We start from the raw sequence: 17960 nt of genomic DNA, 5'->3' as shown, positions 1-17960 counted from the left end.
TTGTTTCGAGATACGAGATTAGTGTTTTAATTAACTTAAACTTATTCGTGTGTCCCACCTCAGAATATACTCCCGTATCCAGACTCCTATATTCAGTCTTACAGGTGAATGTACACTAATGATATCTGTAAACGGGTAATGCGAGACCATGAGAGCTCAGGCTAGAACTTCCGTTCAATCAGAGAGATGATGGCTCGTCTTTCGGTGTGTCCCGTTTGGGGATCTTATCTTTAACAGCACATTATTAGCATTTTTCAATGTTTCATCATTTTTTATGCTGAGGGTGGGCTTTATGATTAAAGCAGTGCAGAATATTATAAGAGGACTAGGCTATTGCTTCCGCAAAATCAGAAGTCCTGGTATAATACCCCAGATATCATCATGCACAAAGACCTAGTATGTCAGAAATAGAAAGCCCTTCAAACAAGATTTCAGGGGTTACCTATATATCCGAGAGATGTTCCCCACGAAATAAGTAAGCTTTGATATTTAGGTTTATATCTCGAAAACAATCTACTAAATGAGTAAAAACCTACTGACATATCATCAGTGAGACCGTTTATCACATTTGACTTTCCAATTATTTAGCATGCTGTGATAGTTTACTGATGTACTATTATTTCCTGTTTTTCACAACAAAACTCATTTTTGATTTTTCGATGTTTTTGGCTTTTAGATTTTATCATGTTTTTGGCTTTTTTCAAATTTTCAAAATTTCTAAATTTTTTACTCCCCCTAAAATCAAAAATATGTTCAATTTTTGATTTTCTGGGAAAATTTGAAAATAAATGCAGTAAACTGTACAAATAAAGTGACAAACTGATGTGAATTGCTTCAATTTGCCATCCACTTGGCTTAAACAATCAGAACTCCCCCTGACAACAAACTATTTTCTCAACTTCGACTATTTTCTCCACTTCAATTATTTTCTCCACCACCTTCTCAATCACATTCGGTGCTGTCTCAACTTCTATCATCACTTCACTTTCTACAACATCGACCTTTTGTGTCGATTTTTCTTCAACTTTTGCCTTATCAGCTTCCATCTGAACTTTATTACGTTCTTCAGCTACCCTTCTTGCTTCAAATTTTGCCTTTTCTTCAGCAATCCTTCTTGCTTCCAATTCTCTCTTCAGTCTAGCAGCCTTTTTTTCTTTCAAAATCTCGATTTTATCAGCAAAAAACAAATTAAAACTGTAAGAATCCAAATTTTTTCTAGCTTTATTAATATACTCTTCCTCATCATCAGTATCCTCATCACTTCCTGAAGACTTAAAGATCGATATTCTTCTAGGACGATTCTTAGATTTGACTGATTCTTCTCCTGAGGTTGAATCTTCAAGGATTCGAGCAACAAATGTTGTTTTTTCCCAAGTTCTGTTAGGATCATACTTATCCCAACTGAATCCTTCTGGAAGCCTTTCATCTTCTTGGTCTATCCAACCATGACAAGCTTTACCCTTTGATTCTTCAATAGTACGTGAATGTGAAGATTGTTGTTGATGTGGTAGTTGAGCAACCTGATGATAAATTGCCTTTCGATGATAATCGTTGTTTCCGAATGGATCTTGTCTTCCGGTTGCTTCTCTATTTGTACACTCCCGTTTAAAATGTCCTTTTTCTCGGCAATGAAAACAAGTAACCTTCGATTTGTCAAAACCTAGCTGAGATGTAGCAACATCATGAAGATCATCTCTACTAGTGATTTGTTTGAATTTTTCTGCTCTTCTCAAAACACTAGCTAAACACCACTTGATGTCCATCAACTCAAGTTCCTCAGAATCAATCTGATCATAATCCTCTATAGTGAGCATCGGATTTCCGATTCTTCCAGCAACTAAGCTTTCATACGACTCTAACACAGTAACAAGTGATGCCATGTGTTGCTTAGCAATACCTGGAGAGAAATTTTGACCATTTTGAATATTCAATGTAACATTACAGTGCAAATTTGTGGAACTCCGTTGTTGAGAACTTGGTTTTGAGAAATTTGGATCAAAACTTGAATACGACGAAGAATATCCACCACTCTGAGTTTTAGTGCTAACATTTGATCCAGAAGTACCATCGGCACTAAAAGCAGTCTGAATCTTCGGACTTGATGTAGTCGCAACACTGCTTCCTCTATATATACACTAACATCTTGTTGCGCACCCGAATTCTTCATGATAGCAGTTTTCTGAACATCCAATTAATGTTCTTCAAGCTTCTGAATGAACTTACACATATTCATATCTTCAGATTTTCGCATATGTTTTAAAATCAACAGATATGTTCCCCATTTATTCTGTGGTAATGCATCGGCTAACTTATCAACCCATTCATCATCTTCTTTCTTGATGTCCAATCTTTTCATCTCCTGGACAATATGACAATATCTCTCAATAGTCTTCCTAGTCGTCTCATCTTCAAAAGTTGTAAACATATCAAATGATTTCTTTAGTAATGCACGCTTATTTTTTATCATATCAGCACTTCCCTTAAACTTTTGAATCAATGCTAACCAAATTGATCTAGCAGTTCCCTCATGTTGAAGCAACACGAAAATATCTTCTTTTATAGCTTTTTGGAGAAGGCTAATCATCATCTTTTCACTGGTGTATCTTAATTTTTCATTCGGTGTAAATTTACTTAATGGTTTTTCATTTTCAAGATTATCTTTCGGTCTAACATGTTCTTTCTCTATCGAAACCAATGCATCAAACTTATTTCCATGCACCCAGTTTTCAAAACGATTTTGCCATCCTTTAAAATCCTTAATGTACATAAGCTTTGGAGGCTTTTGGAAAGTTCACGTTTCATTTTCGATTTCAACAGTTTCGGAAACTATAACTGGAGCAGTAGCAAAGGCGTTGTAAAACTCGTTATCCATGTTTAAGTATCGAAAGTTCAATAACTGATTGTTCAAAACTGTCTGGGTTCTCACACGATCTGGTTCAAACGAACTGGAGCAACGCACTCAAACAATCTGGTTAACTTTCAAACAAACAGATGACCTAAGTTCACTCCGTGCGAACTGATATAGTTTCAAACGACCTGGTTCAAGTTCAATCCGTTCGACTTTGACCTAACTCAAACCGTGTGAACTAGATAACTTCCAAACGATCTGAATGTTTTAAGCTCTCCTCGTACGAACTGATACAATTTACAAATGACCTGAGTCACTTCGTGTGACCTGAACCTCTAACGAATCAAACTTCAAATGAACTGCCCAAGTTTCAATCCGCACGACCTGAGTTCAAACCAAATGACCTGGACCACACATCGTACGAACTGAGATGGTAATTCAAACGAACTGGACCCTTTCAGGCACCTCGTGCGAACTGGTAACACTTTTCAAACAAACTGGAACCCACTTCATGTGAACTTATGAAACTTCAAGCGAACTGGGGTCACTTCAAACGAATTGATGAACCTTTTAAGCGAACTGGGGTCAATTTCATGCGAACTGATGAACAACTCGTGCGAGCTGATGCTGATGTCACACGATCGGGTATGTTTTTTACAAAATTGATCAAGATTTAGGTCGAATTAGGGTTTGATTCTTTCAAGGATTGTTTAAAACAGTGTTTTGCGTGTTATATCACACAATCAGTCCATTTTATCCGTAAAATCTTAGTTAATTTGATGAAAAAGTGTAAAAGAATGAGTAGAAGTCAGAATTTTCGGTGAAAACAAGCTGAAATGGTACGAACTCTTCCTCCTGAGCTTTGATACCACTTGTAGGATCATTGTTTGACCTAAACGAGTCGATCAGAAGAGTTCTAATCCAAACCAAAGGCGGAATTCAATGATTCGGACTTGATTACAGCTTGATTCACACTAGCATTCACTTTAACTGTCTTGTATATTGATTTGAAAGCTTTACAGACCACTTGACACTTCGGCAGCACCTCTGCTCCGGAATCAGCAACGTTACAAATGAAATGACCAAGACATATATATATAGGATTGCCACTTCGCATGAAACAGACATGTCCAGTTCGTACGAACTGGCCAGTTCGCATGAACTTGCTGTTTCAGCTCAGTTTCCTGTTTCTTTCATACCACATGTCCTGATCTATCAAACCTATTACAAGACTCGATACAAGACGAAGTCGACAGACATATGCACCAACAGAAATCTAACTGATGTTAGGGCAGGGGACCAAACGAGTTCATTTTTGACAAGTTTTGGTACCACGCGTGTAATTAGTAAACCACTGGGACCAAGTCTGCAATTTTTACAAACCACAGGGACCAACCAAGCATTTAACTCTAATTATAACATTAAGTGTATCCTTTATGGATGATACATTCATTCTTATCGTAAGATGTTTAACGCGTATTAAAATGCAAATAAATAGTGTTTGCCGCCCGCATTGCGGGAACGAGGTTTGTAAAACCGGACTAAGCAGTAAGCGAACGACAAGCAAAACCGGAAAAAAATCATAAAACAAAAACACGAATTTATAACGTCATGTGATGTAAAACTTAGGCGAAGACAAAGCGAATTTATTCCATGAGCTGGTATAAAATATAGACAAACTCAAAATATAGACTTAAGAAACGCAAAACTTTAAGGGCTAAGTGAACCATACAAACTTTTTTTTGAACGGCCAACGAATCCTCTAAATGGGCTACTGGCGAAATTCACCAAATCAGGATACACTCGCCTCCAAACTGGGGAAAACCCTCACCTAGGGTCGAAGCCCGTGAACACTCGCCCGAAGGCACGACAGTGCGTTGAGGTAAAACCCGCTCAGTTCAAGGATCGAACTAGCGATCTCCACCTATTCGCCTAGTCTCGCATCATCATCAGGTGCCGCAGAAAATAATGGGGAGGTCAGGAATCGAACTTGGGTCCCTTAGAAGACCAAGTCTCTTCCTTACCACTCCACCACCACCTCATTGGCTTAAACCATACAAACTTGAGGGGCTGAAAACGTAAACAACCTTTAAAACACTAAAAAAACAAAAATATAAAATATAAAATAAATAAAGAAAATCACTGTTCATAAAATCAACCAAAAACTTGTTATATACTAGATGTAAGCCTTACCGCGTTCGGCTAGGGGCTTACAAATTAAGCCAAAACGTATACAAAGTATAAACGCTATTTAATAACATTGATCCTATGAAAGGTAATGACAAAATCTATAATCAGTTTATGTAAAAGCTAGTATACATATTTTCACAACTTTACTTGCATAGTTTGTTAATACCCATACCCATGAATGTTTTTATCCTATTGAAATGGTTGTCCCCATATCTTCATTTCCGATTTATAACACTACCATAATGATTGTAGGTTGCATGAAACCATGTGCAACAGTCATAATAATGCAACATGTTAAGATACAGAACAATCTGAATGTCGTTTAAAATTATAAAAGCATTAACCATGATAAACCCAATACATGTTTATTAAACCTTATTAATGTTAAGGTGAGACGCCAATTAATATATCGAGCCCATTCAATGAGTTAACCACTACCAGCACCACCTGCAAGTACTCGATTTCTTGAAAATGCACGCACTCAAACACATACACGCCTTCATATAAACAACCATACTTGCATTAATATTTTTGCTTACCTGGTCAAACCTCTTAAAGATGGCTATGCACTTATGCACTTGACGATCAACAAACTTGCTTCTACCTAGAACCACAATTCATATCCATGGGGCATGGTGCTTCGCCTATTTGTGATAACTAGAAGAAAGTCCATTTCATATGAAAGAAGTGAATATTATATATATACCCACCTTTGCTCAATTGCGTGCAAAATTAATGACTTGTAAAGCTTGATTATAACAACAATCGAGCTCTTCTCCCCAAATTTATGTTATGCATGCACTAAACATTAGGGCACCACATCAATAGACACATTAAATCATATCATAAATTGGCACACAATAAAGAAATTGCAATATAGAGTTTCATACTGGAAAGTATGCGATTAGAAATCAATCACATAGTTTAAATTTAGGAGAAAACACCACAAATCAAATTGATTAATTGTAAAAGAAGCTCATTTGGATAAACCCTAACCTTGTATAGACACAGTTGCTTTACCTGAAAATAAGGTTGACTATGCAAACTGTTCTAATCATTTTTCAGACACGACTTCTGATTCAGACACACCTTATGATGGCAATTAAGTCCCGACATCTGAATTAAACGTGCCAATGCTAAAGCCAAACCATTTGCGAAAGTGAAACAAGCCGTGAAAGCCAATTGTGAAGGTGCGAAGCCAGCTGTAAAAGCTAAGTCGGCTGCGAAGATTGCGGCTAAAGTTCATCTTTCACCTGAAATTCAGCATGAAACTGGCCTATCATTGGTGATTCAACATATGAATCATTTAGACATATGAGATGAACTTACAAGTTGCCAAATCAAAGGCCTGAAAATTTGTACAATAATAGGCTGCATTAATCGCTGTAATGTTCGGATTAACATCATCTCCTCTGTCCCATATAGTTCTCAATCGAACCATCATAATTAACAAAGGTTCGTTAGATATCCGTATCCCTAAACCATGTCCCAATAAAAAACTCAACATTATATTAACTTCTACGTAAACAATATCAAACAAAAAACACAAAATACACTTAATCGGGCATCGTCACTGGTTATACAAATTAGAAGATAGACTGCTTCTATCTCTTTGGTACTTATTCCATAAACCAATCGATTATGATTATGCCTGAATACATAGATCAGAATACTTAAAATTAGCATAATTTTAGTACTTCTTCGATCGAAGTCGATGTTCTAAACGAATAAAAAAGTGGTAATCTGTATCATCCATACACATGATAACCACTTTAAATTCTCAACAAGTATTAACAAATTGAGTCATTTAACCCTAACTGGTGCATAATTTTATAAATCAACACAATTCAAACAAACCTTATTCAGAAAATTCTCCTAGATTATCAAAGTAATCCAATGAGAAAGGTCAAGGACTTAACCAATTTTATTTTTTCCTTAATAGAGTCTAGACCAAGAATTCATATCAGGAATTTATTTACATATGGAATCAACATTCTAAATTATTATAATTCACCATACGTTAAAAAACCCCAAATATGTCTCAAAAAACCCTAAAATTTCAATTACTCCTATTGTTACGGTTTGTGAGTAATTACATGTATCGACCATATCACCAGCAACTAATTCATATTAGTAACACAATACAATAAAATCTTAGTTTTTAAGATACATGCATACACCAAGATCATATAATCAGCATGTTGGACTTTTAAGGAATTATATTATAAGGTATTTTCACTTACCTTAGCATAAAATAAGCATCCAAACAAATATTAGAAACTCTCCTACCCCTCTTTTTTGTTGCGTCGATGGTACCCCAAGCCAACACACCACTGGATTTTCTTCTTGGCTTTTTTTTTCACTTACGCCGTTGCCGTTGGTAGCAGTTCTCCGTCCCCGCTATCGCCATTGTCGAAGTTCAGGCCTTGCTAAAAACCTATTCTCAGGTTGTCTACTCTTTTTTTCCAGCCGAATGGTTACACCGATTAAGACCGCCGGTGAAGCCGCTGGTTTCCTTCGGAAGCTTGAGTTTCTCTTTCTATCATTAGTGTTGGTGTAGGTAACGGGGAAAATGAAGCTAATTGAAGACAACTATTGAAGTGGGCAGTGCCACGTAAATTACACAGAAACGTGGCATAAATTGAGTGTCGCTTAGATGACATGTTTGGGTACTGTTCATAAGAACATACCCAAATTGTTTATATAGAGTAATGGTAAATGTGAGTTTTACTTTAGTTTATAAAATCAACCAAAATTATTATATATAGTAAATGAGAGTTTTACTTTTCTATAGGGCCTATTGAGAGGATTCCCTATGAGACATCTCTAACGGTAATTTTTTTTCTAATTATTGGTGTTCTTATAATTATATCTTGATAGTAGGAAATCAAATAACACATCATCATCCCACAATATTATTCTTAATTAGTTTGTACGACCAAGAAAACACATCACAAGTTTAATATTACAACTCAAGAAAATAGTCTCAATGCCATTCATTGAAATATAGAAGCGTTAAGTTCGTAAGTTAATATTACGACATGTACGTGTTATTTAATATAGTTTTTCTTAGTGAACTTAGAAACCAATATGGATCCACTTTCCTATCAAATCTTTTGTTCAGCTACCGAAAATTCGAATAACAATTCAACAGCGTTATCTACTAATGGTCGATATTCTATATTTCTATTAATTCAAGTATCTTCACTACTAATAAGCCGTCTATCGTGGGTAATACATCATCACTAACTAAGTTGTTATCGGGGAAGTGTAAACTCAAACACAAGCCACGTGAACTCCTATACGTATGGAAGAATTGAATTCTGGTGAAGAGGATGATTTTATACATAGTGTTCAAGATCCTTTTAAAGGAATTTCTATAAGTATCAAACTCAAATTATTATTTGTAAAATATTTTTAAAACTTTCATTAATCATTTGTTAGTGTAACACCTACCAATGGTTAAACCATTATGGTTTAATAGATTGTTTGGATCATGGTGACTAAAACTCTAACGTGTGGGATTTGTGATGCAAAGCTATGGACATTAGAAGGTGGTAAAGCTCGTATACAATGAATAAACTAAGTTATAGTTTATGTTGTGGATATGGGAAAGTTGAGCTTCCTTATTTTAAAATGTTCATCCGACCTATCAAAATACGTTTCGTTTCCTGGATCCTAAAAGCAAGTTTTGTTTTTCTTAAAGAACATCCAACATTATGATTCTATGTTCTCATTTACATCTATGGGTAGAAATCCTCATTCAAAAGTCAATAGGGGGAATGATCCATTCATATTTAGAATTAGTGGTCAAAATTTCCATTGTATGGGTAATCTTAGACCAGCTAATTGACAACAACGTAAGAATTTTCAGCTTTACATATACGATACTTAAAATGAAAAATCAAACAGACAAACTTTATTTGGTAAGTATATTCCTTGATTTACATATACATTAATTACCTTGTAATATCAGATTATTATGAAAGACCTCAATGATACTTTAGTTAGTATTTATTTTATTATAAATGATATAAGGAATCATTCAACATGCTCGGTGTTCAAATTATAAAATACCTGAGGGTTTTTTATATTCCCAAAATGAGTTGGTTAAGTCGTATATAATGGTCCGAGACCATTTTCATGAAAGTCCAGATGCTAACCTTAAGCTTCGACTTATTAACACAAGAGAGAAAGACGGTGGGACCTGTAATTTACCAACCACTTCTGAAGTTGTTGCTTTGTTAGTAGATGATATAAATGAAACTATTGACGATAGTGTTATTGTTGTAGAAACTCAGTCTAGGATGCTCAAGCATATTAGTGAATTACAACCTTTCTATCTTGCTCTTCAATATCCCATACTTTTCCCTTATGGTGATGGATATAGGATTGACATTCCACATATGAATTTAATATCCACCCAAAAGAAAATAAGACCAAAGTGCACAATTAGAGAATCTTTTGCTTACAGAATCCAACATATGAATTATGGTTGACCATCAACTTTAAATGCAAGGAGGTACTAACAACAGTTTTTTTGATGCTTATACAATGATTAAAAGTATAAGACTTTGCTACATACGTGGTAAACAAAAGAATCTTGGATCTGAATCATTTGAAAATCTACAAAAGTTTAAGCACACTAGAAAAAAGATTTATCTGACACCGGGAAATGTGGCATTTTACCTTCTTCATTCACTATAGGTGCTTGGTACATGCAACAAAACTACCTAGATGCTAAGGCGTTATGTAAGTGGTTCAGCTATGAGAATTTATTCATAAACATAACCAATCCGAAATGGCCAGAGGTAAAAAGAATTCTAAAAGATTTAACCATTCATCCATGTGACCGGTATATTGAGTCGTTTGTTTAAATTTAAGTGTGATTCGATAATCAAAGATCTAAATGATAATAAATTTTTCGGTGACATTAACGCTGGTATGATTTTTTTATTAGTTTTACCTGTTTTGCATATTTATTATTAGAACTACAAAATATTTTACGAATTTATATTTTCTATTTTTTTACTTGTTTATACCGTTGAATTTCAGAAGCGTGGTCTGCCTCATGCACATATATGCTTATTCTTGAAAATTGATAAAAACTTCCTAATGTAGATTATATAGATCCCTTTATTTCTGTTGTAATTCAAGAAAACGAAGATCCTCAGCTTTATTTACTCGTGACTGAATTTATGATTCGTGTGTCTTGTGGAAATGCTAATTTGAATTGTCCTTGCATGGTTGGTAAGAGGTGTTCCAAAAACTTTCCTAACAAATTTTCACCTTAGACAACTATTGATTCAAATGAGGAGAGATTTTTGTATATGGTTACGGTGGTAGAACATGAGGAGAGATTTTTGTATATGGTTATGGTGAAACATGTAAAACTTTTTTTATGGTACTTTTGCTTCGGCCATTCGATCTAATAGTAAGATAGTATTAAATGTGGCTTCCAGTGGTACTGCATGGTTATTACTATCTCGTGTACGATAACATACCCTAGATTTCATATTCTCATAAATCTTACAGAGGATTCCATGTGCCACACTAAACCAACAAGTGATGTTGCAAATCTACTCAAGGAGGCAAAGTTGATCATATGGGATGAAGCACCAATGGCTCACAAACATTTTTTCTTCTTAAAGAAGTATTTATTCTAAAATCCCATTTGGAGGAAAAGGTATTGTTTACGGTGGTGACTTTAGGCAAATTCTTCTTGTTACTCCTAATGGTAGTAGATACCAAATCATTAATGCTTTAATGCCTCTTTAAGCTCTTCATATATGGTCAAAATACAAACTATTAAAATTCACTAAAAACATGTGGTAGACCATTGGAGCTCAAATACACAAAGTTTAATTAACTTTTTTTTATTCTTCACTTATGAAACAGTTTAGAAACCCTAGATTCTTCTATGAAAATAGCACTTATAACACCAAAAAATGTAGTTCATGACATTAATGATCGTTTGCTATCATTATTTCATGGGAAGAGAAAGAGTATATGAGCTCTGATAGTATTTGTCAAATAGAGAGAAAGTTTTTGAACCTTAGTTTATACCACCTGGTTGTGTTTTAATCGTTGTCCCATTTTAATGGTCAATCAAAACGTGTACTTTGGGGGGAGTAGTGGGTGCCGATCTTCAAAACCATGAGCATATGATCAGAGAAGCGATAAGGGAAGAAGGATTACAAAAAGTTTTTAGATGAATTTTCTTTCCTTGAATATTAGAGGGGTTGGAAAGGGGGTAAAAACAAAGCGGGTTGGGTTAAAGAGTTAAGAAAAGAAAATGTGATTGATTTTATTGCTTTACAAGAAAGTCAGTTTTCTAATATTTTAGGTATTGAATTTGAGAAGTTCTGGGGAGCAGGCAAATTTGAGATGGACCATGTGCCAGCTGCTGGGAGATCTGGGGGAGTGGTGAGCTTATGAGATCCTAATATCTTCAAGGTAAATGATTCTATTAAACATCCTAATTTCCTTTTGTCTATGGGGGTTTTGAAAGGGAGCAATAAAGCTATTAATGTCATTAACGTGTACGCTCCCCAAAATGTGTCCCAAAAGAAATCTCTATGGGATGACATTGGGGGTCTGTTAGGTCACATCTCGGGATGGTGGGTGATTTTGGGGGATTTTAACGCTGTCTGCTGTGTGGAAGATAGGTTGAATTCTAAGTTTAACAAAACCTGTGGTTACAATTTTAATAATTTTATTAATGATAATGGATTGAGAGAATTTGAGATGAAAGGAAAGAAATTCACTTTTCATAATAATAATAATGGCAACAAACATAGCAACACCGATAGGGTTTTAGTGTGTCAGGAATTTTTTTTCTGAATGGCCTGTGGCCTGTCTGAGGACGTTACTTAGGGGGCCTAAGCCGTTTAGATTTTTTAATTCTTGGTTGGACCGAAAAGACTTTGATGAGGTTATAAAGAAGGCGAAGGATAACTTTATTGGTGTCAGAGAAGCGAATGTTCGGTTAACGGAAAATTTTAAAAGGATTAGGGAGGGTATTAAAATATGGAAAGAGGAGGTTTTATATAAGGAAGAGGGGAAGGAGAGGGCACTTAAGGAGGATCTAGAAAAAATGGTTGAGTGGTCGGAAGCTAGGGATCTGTCTGAACAGGAGGAGTGGATCAAAGAGGAATGTATAAAAGATTTAAAGGAGTTAGAAGATTTCAAAAATAAAGATCTCAAACAAAGAGCTAGAATTAAATGGGATGTTGATGGAGATGAGAATTCGGGTTTTTTTCATGGGTTCATAAACAGTAGACGAGCTTCTAACAATATTCCCGGCCTCATGATTGACGGAGACTGGACGAATAAACCTTCCTTAGTCAAAAAAAAAGATTATGGGTTTCTTCAAATCGGCTTTCAAGGAAAACAACAACAGGCCAAAACTCATTTGCCATGATATCAAGAGGCTATCAGAGGAGAACGCGACGTTTCTAACAGCTCCTTTTAAAAACAAGGAGATTAAGAAAGCTGTGTTCGAGTGTGGGGGCAACAAAGCTCCTGGGCCAGACGGTTTTAACTTCAATTTCATAAAAAGGTACTGGAATTTATTTGAGTTTGATTTTTATGACTTGTTGATTGAATTTTACAGCAAAGGTTCTATCACAAAAGGATGCAGCTCTTCATTCATAACTCTTATTCCGAACAACAAGGATCCTGTTGGGATGAGAGATTATTGTCCAATAAACCTTATTGGGGTGATTAGTAAAACTATTTCTATGGTTCTTGCTAACCGTCTCAAAAGGGTCATTGGTACTATCATCTCGGACAATCAAAAGGCGTTTCTTAAAGGCAGGTATATCCTTGATAGCCCATTAATGGTAAATAAACTTATATCTTGGATTAAAAAAGATTAAAGAAAGGCTTTCTTATTAAAAATTGTTTTTGAAAAGGCTTATAACAACGTTTGTTGGGATTTTTTTGTTGGATATTATGAGTCAGATGGGTTTTCCTTTACAGTGGTGTAAATGGGTGGAAGGGGTGTTAGCTTCGGCTAGTTCTGCTGTGCTAGTGAATGGGTCTCCTACTTTTGAATTTGGTTGTTCAAAAGGGATAAGACAGGGAGACTCTCCGTTTTTGTTCATTTTGGTTATGGAATCCTTGTCTAGCATTTTGTGCAAAGCAGGGCTCGAAGGGTTTTTCAAAGGTATTCAAACGCCTAATATGGGTCCGGTAATTTCTCATCTTTTTTACGCTGACGAAGGTCTTATATTGGGAAATTGGGATAGGGGTAACATGATAAATGTGGCTAGATGTCTCAGAATTTTTTATTTCTGTTCGGGCCTTAAAATTAACCTTACAAGTCAAACTTATATGGGTTGGGGATGGATAATTGTGACATCAAGGATATGGCAGAAGTGATTGGGTGTAAAACTGATAACATCCCGCTTTCTTACTTGGGTATTAAGCTGGGGGCCAATATGAATAGAATCAACAATTGGGATCCTGTTGTTGAGATTTTTGTTAAAATACTAACGGTTTGGAAAGCTAAAACCATGTCTATAGGCGGGAGACTAACTTTGATAAATTCTGTTCTGGAAAGCCTCCCTATATATTATTTTTCTCTATATAAAGCCCTGGTCGGTTTAGTTAAGACTCTTGAAGCCAAAATGAGAAAGTTTCTTTGGGCGGGATCTAGTGAAAATAACAAAATGAACTGGGTGGCTTGGATTGGGTTAGGTGGCCTAAGAAAAAAACGGGTTTGGGAATTAACAGGTTAAAAGAAGTTAATGAGGCGCTCCTGTTTAAATGGGGTTGGAGATACAGGGTACAAAACCAAAATTTATGGAGGAAAGTGGTGGAAGCTTGTTATAGTAAAAACAATAAAAAAAAGCTTCCTGCCGATAAATGGTAATTATGCGGATTGCTGGAATAATATTGTGAAAATGATCTCCAAAATGAAAATAGATGGGAAAAGTATAAATCGGGTGACTCTGGGTAAAGTGGGGAATGGGATGGATATTCGTTTTTGGATTGACACATGGGTGGGGGGATAGTCCTTTCATGGAAAGATGACCACATCTGTTTGTTCTAGATTCTTATAAATCTTGTAGGGTTTCAGAAAGAATAGGTTCGGGACAAGGAAATGGTGGATTGTCTTGGAATTAGGTAAGACAGCGCGAATCTGATACAGAGATTAAGGAATGGCATGAATGTCAAGACGTTATCAACATGGTGAGATTGTCAAATGATAAAGATTCATGGAAATGGAACACTAACAAACAGGACGGCTTTTCGGAGAGATCGGTAAAAAAGGCGATTATTTCTGATAGGGGAAGTAGCCAACTCCCTAAATTCGAATGGAGTAAATAGGTGCCAATAAAATGTAATATTATGGTTTGGAGAGGTAACTTGACTAGACTTGCTACTAAAGTCAATTTGAGAAGAAGGAACGTGGATATTTCTTCAGTTATGTGTCCTTTCTGCAACGAGTATGAGGAAACAGTGGATCATTTGTTTACGGCATGTTCGGTGGCTATTTGGGTGTGGGCGGCCATTAGTGCTTGGTGTAACTGATGTAGGCGACCCGGATACTACATCACCCGGATTGATCTGGAACCGAGATCAAAGCCAGCTGACATATTTGGATTTTATTATTTAAATAAACCTTTGTTTTATCCTTTGTTTTGAATTTTGTTTGGTTGTTTTTATCTTTTAAGTTGTTACCTAGTTTGTAGGAGTTGAACTATTTGATCGTTCTTGTTAGTTTCTGGAAAGGCAGTTAAGTATTCCTGAATAAAAACCGCAGCTTTAATCTTCCAAAATATTGAATTCTAGATCCAACTTGATTGCTAAGAAAAACTGCATCAGTTGGTATCAGAGCTTAGAGGAGATTTAATGGCAGAACGTGGAGGAGTTCTTTGACGCCAACCCCGTAGAGACGCCGGCCGAGGCAACGAGGATGACAGAAGAGACCCACGTGATATCGCAGAAATTGCGAGGTTGCGACAAAGGGTCCGGGACTTGGAGTTGCAACATGAGGAACGAGAAGAGGTGACTGAAACAGAAACCGTCATCTAGGGTGATGGGGAAGGCGAAGGTCGCCGTTAATGGTTTTGGTCGATGGGGTCGACACCAGAATCGTTATGAGTCTGATCCACTTCGACACATGGGAATGAAGGTCGAAGTTCCAGAGTTTGATGGTAAAGCGCAACCAAACGAGTTTATTAATTGGCTCAGCACGGTGGAACGCATCTTCGATCTTAAAGACATCTCTGACAACATCAAGGTAAAACTTGTTGTCATTAAACTCCGTAAATATGCTTCCTTATGGTGGGATCACGTAAAAAAGAAAAGGGTTCAAGAGGGCAAATCCAAAATTGAAACCTGGGAAAAAATGAAGAAATTGTTACGGGAAAATTTTTTCCGGCTAATTATCGTCAAGAGGCCTTTTAAGAATATCATAAATTCTCCCAACGAACCTCCACCATTGAGGAAGCAATTGCTGAATCTGACAGAGAGATGTGGGGCTGAAGAGGAGGAAGAGCAAGTGATTGCTTGGTTTCTGGGAGTATTACAACCCGACATCTCAAATATGGTTCAACTCCAACTATATTAACTATATTGGAGTTTCAATGATGTTTGTAAGTTAGCCCTCAAAGTGGAAAAACAACTTAAAGCTAAAACGAGGAGCACCCCTCCTAAATTTGGCCCAATCAAAGCCGAAAACTCTCGTGCTCCCTCGACGTTAACACCTGGGAACCGGCTCGGCCCAATCAAAGCTGAAGCCTCGGGTGGATCATCTAGTTCTACCGCTAGTTTACGCATAACTAAGTGCTTCAAGTGTGGCGGGTTAGGCCATTTCGCTCGGGACTGCGCAAACACACATCTAGTCACCCTCGTAGACGAGACTGAACCAGTTTATGACACCGAAAATGAAGAAGGACTAGAAGCAAATCAAGAAGTTGTTTACCTAGATAAAGGAGAATTATTGATTACCCAACGAGCACTTAACACACACCCAATCCCACTCGTAGACGATACGTTGTGGCTTTGGAACAATATTTTTCGAGCGAAGTGCATGTCGAAAGGGAAGGTTTGCACCATTATTATCGATGGGGGAAGCTGCGAAAACATGGTCGCAACATGCATGGTGGAAAAACAAGGTCTCAAGGTAGAACCCCACCTTGATCCGTATCAGTTAACATGGCGAAAAAAGGGAATTTTGTTAAAGTTAATCAAAGATGTTTGGTGCAATTCTCAATTGGAAACCGGTATTCGGATGAAATTTGGTGCAAGATAATTCCAATGGACGCTTGTCATGTGCTATTAGGAAGACCTTGGCAGTTTGATAGGCGAACGAAACATGATGCTTTTAAAAATACTTACATTTTCCGGAAAGATGGTGTTAACATAATACTTGCTCCGTTAGACACTCGGGAAATAGGAACGGAAGCAGTTATCCTTACCAAGTCAGCCTTCATCGATTTTACCAAACACACCAATCCTCCGCTTTTATATACTCTTTTCGTGGCTGAACAAAATGCACCCTCAGGAGATTCCCCACCCGAAGTACAGCCACTTCTTGACGAATTCAACGATGTGTTTCCAGATGAAATTCCTCCAGGTCTACCATTCATGCGTGAGGTACAACATTGTATTGACTTTGTTCTAGGTTCGGTCATTCCCAAGAAACCAGCTTATCGTATGAACCCAAAAGAGTTTAACGAGCTGCACCGATAAGTTACCGAACTACTAGATAAGGGATTTATTCGAGAAAGCATGAGTCCATGAGTCGTGACTGCTTTACTAGTACCAAAACCTGGCGGAGCTTATAGGATGTGTATTGACAGTCGGGTCGTCAATAAAATCACCATCAAATATCGATTCCCTATACCTCCTTTTGAAGATTTGCTTGATCAACTACGTGGGTCGTCGGTTTTCTCGAAGAGCGATTTACGTAGTGGGTACCATCAGATACATATGATACATATGAGGCCCAGGGATGAATAGAAAACGGCCTTTAAAACACGGGATGGATTTTAAGAATGGATAGTTATGCATTTTGGCCTCTCGAATGCACCGAGTACGTTTATGAGACTAATGAATCAGGTATTCAAAAACCTTAATGGTCCGTGTGTGGTTGTTTATTTTGATGACATTTTGGTGTTTAGTAAGGATGTCAATCAACATCTTCGTCACCTTCGGCAAGTTTTTTCGATTCTCCGAGAACAAAAGCTTTATGCCAATAGAGCTAAGTATCAATTTTTATCACAGGAAGTCCTTTTCTTGGGATATAAAATCTCCAAACAAGGAATTAGCATGGATAAAGCGAAAATTGAAGCAATCATAACATGGCCCACACCTACCTCAATTCACGAAGTCTGTAGCTTTCACGGTTTGGCGTCATTATATCGTCGTTTTATTCGGAATTTCAGCTCTATTGTTGCTCCTATTACTGATTGTCTCAAAAGTGGTGTTTTCGTGTGGACACCAGCAGCTTCAGTTGCATTTGAAGAACTTAATAAACGGGTCACCCAAGCTCCCGTGCTAGCACTCCCTAATTTTCATCTTGTTTTCCAGGTGAAATACGACGCTTCTAGGCTGGGTATCGGCGGGGTTCTCAGTCAAGAAAACCGGCCTATTGCTTTTTTAGTGAAAAATTAAGCGAAGTAAAACAGAAATTCAGCACCTATGATAAAGAGTTCTGTGCCATTATTAGAAGTTTGGAGTATTGGTGTCATTATTTATTACCAGGTGAGTTTGTATTGTATTCGGATCATCAGGCGTTACAGTTCATTAACGGACAAAACAAACTTAACCCTTGCCATGCTAAGTAGGTTTAATACCTACAAGACTTTTCATTTGTTATCAAACACAAAGCTGGGGTAACAACACTGTTGCTGACGCCCTAAGCCGGCGTTACACTCTTCTTACTTCCCTACAGGTACAGTTGAGG

The 17960-nt window shown here is 36.9% G+C and overlaps 2 protein-coding genes and 1 long non-coding RNA gene across 4 annotated transcripts; 2 read left to right on the top strand and 1 right to left on the bottom strand.

Annotated features, from left to right (window-relative positions):
- Positions 1-4556: 4556 nt before the first annotated feature.
- LOC110879219 lies at positions 4557-7711 on the bottom strand. 2 transcript variants are annotated; one of them, XR_004867660.1, is made up of 3 exons: positions 6368-7694; positions 5578-6291; positions 4557-5485 (listed from the first exon to the last, which is right to left on the bottom strand). It is a non-coding gene; the product is annotated as an uncharacterized LOC110879219 (long non-coding RNA). The 2 variants fall into 2 exon arrangements; XR_004867659.1 differs by lacking the exon at positions 4557-5485 and having other exon boundaries at positions 5977-6291; positions 6368-7711.
- Positions 7712-11533: 3822 nt separating this feature from the next.
- Positions 11534-14374, top strand: LOC110876609. Its single transcript, XM_022124775.1, has 6 exons — positions 11534-11861; positions 11962-12383; positions 12427-12599; positions 12654-12857; positions 12955-13234; positions 14171-14374. The coding sequence occupies exons 1-6, from the start codon at positions 11534-11536 to the stop codon at positions 14372-14374; spliced, it is 1611 nt and encodes a 536-aa protein (XP_021980467.1).
- A 2730-nt stretch (positions 14375-17104) lies between these two features.
- Positions 17105-17668, top strand: LOC118481814 (uncharacterized mitochondrial protein AtMg00860-like). Its single transcript, XM_035977099.1, has one exon. The coding sequence runs from the start codon at positions 17105-17107 to the stop codon at positions 17666-17668; it is 564 nt and encodes a 187-aa protein (XP_035832992.1).
- The last annotated feature ends 292 nt before the right edge of the window (positions 17669-17960 follow it).

The sequence above is a fragment of the Helianthus annuus genome, chromosome 9 (assembly GCF_002127325.2).
Source record: "Helianthus annuus cultivar XRQ/B chromosome 9, HanXRQr2.0-SUNRISE, whole genome shotgun sequence".
Classification (NCBI taxonomy): domain Eukaryota; kingdom Viridiplantae; phylum Streptophyta; class Magnoliopsida; order Asterales; family Asteraceae; genus Helianthus; species Helianthus annuus.
Note: the sequence above shows the minus strand (reverse complement) of the source record. Positions and strands in the feature narration are given on the sequence as shown.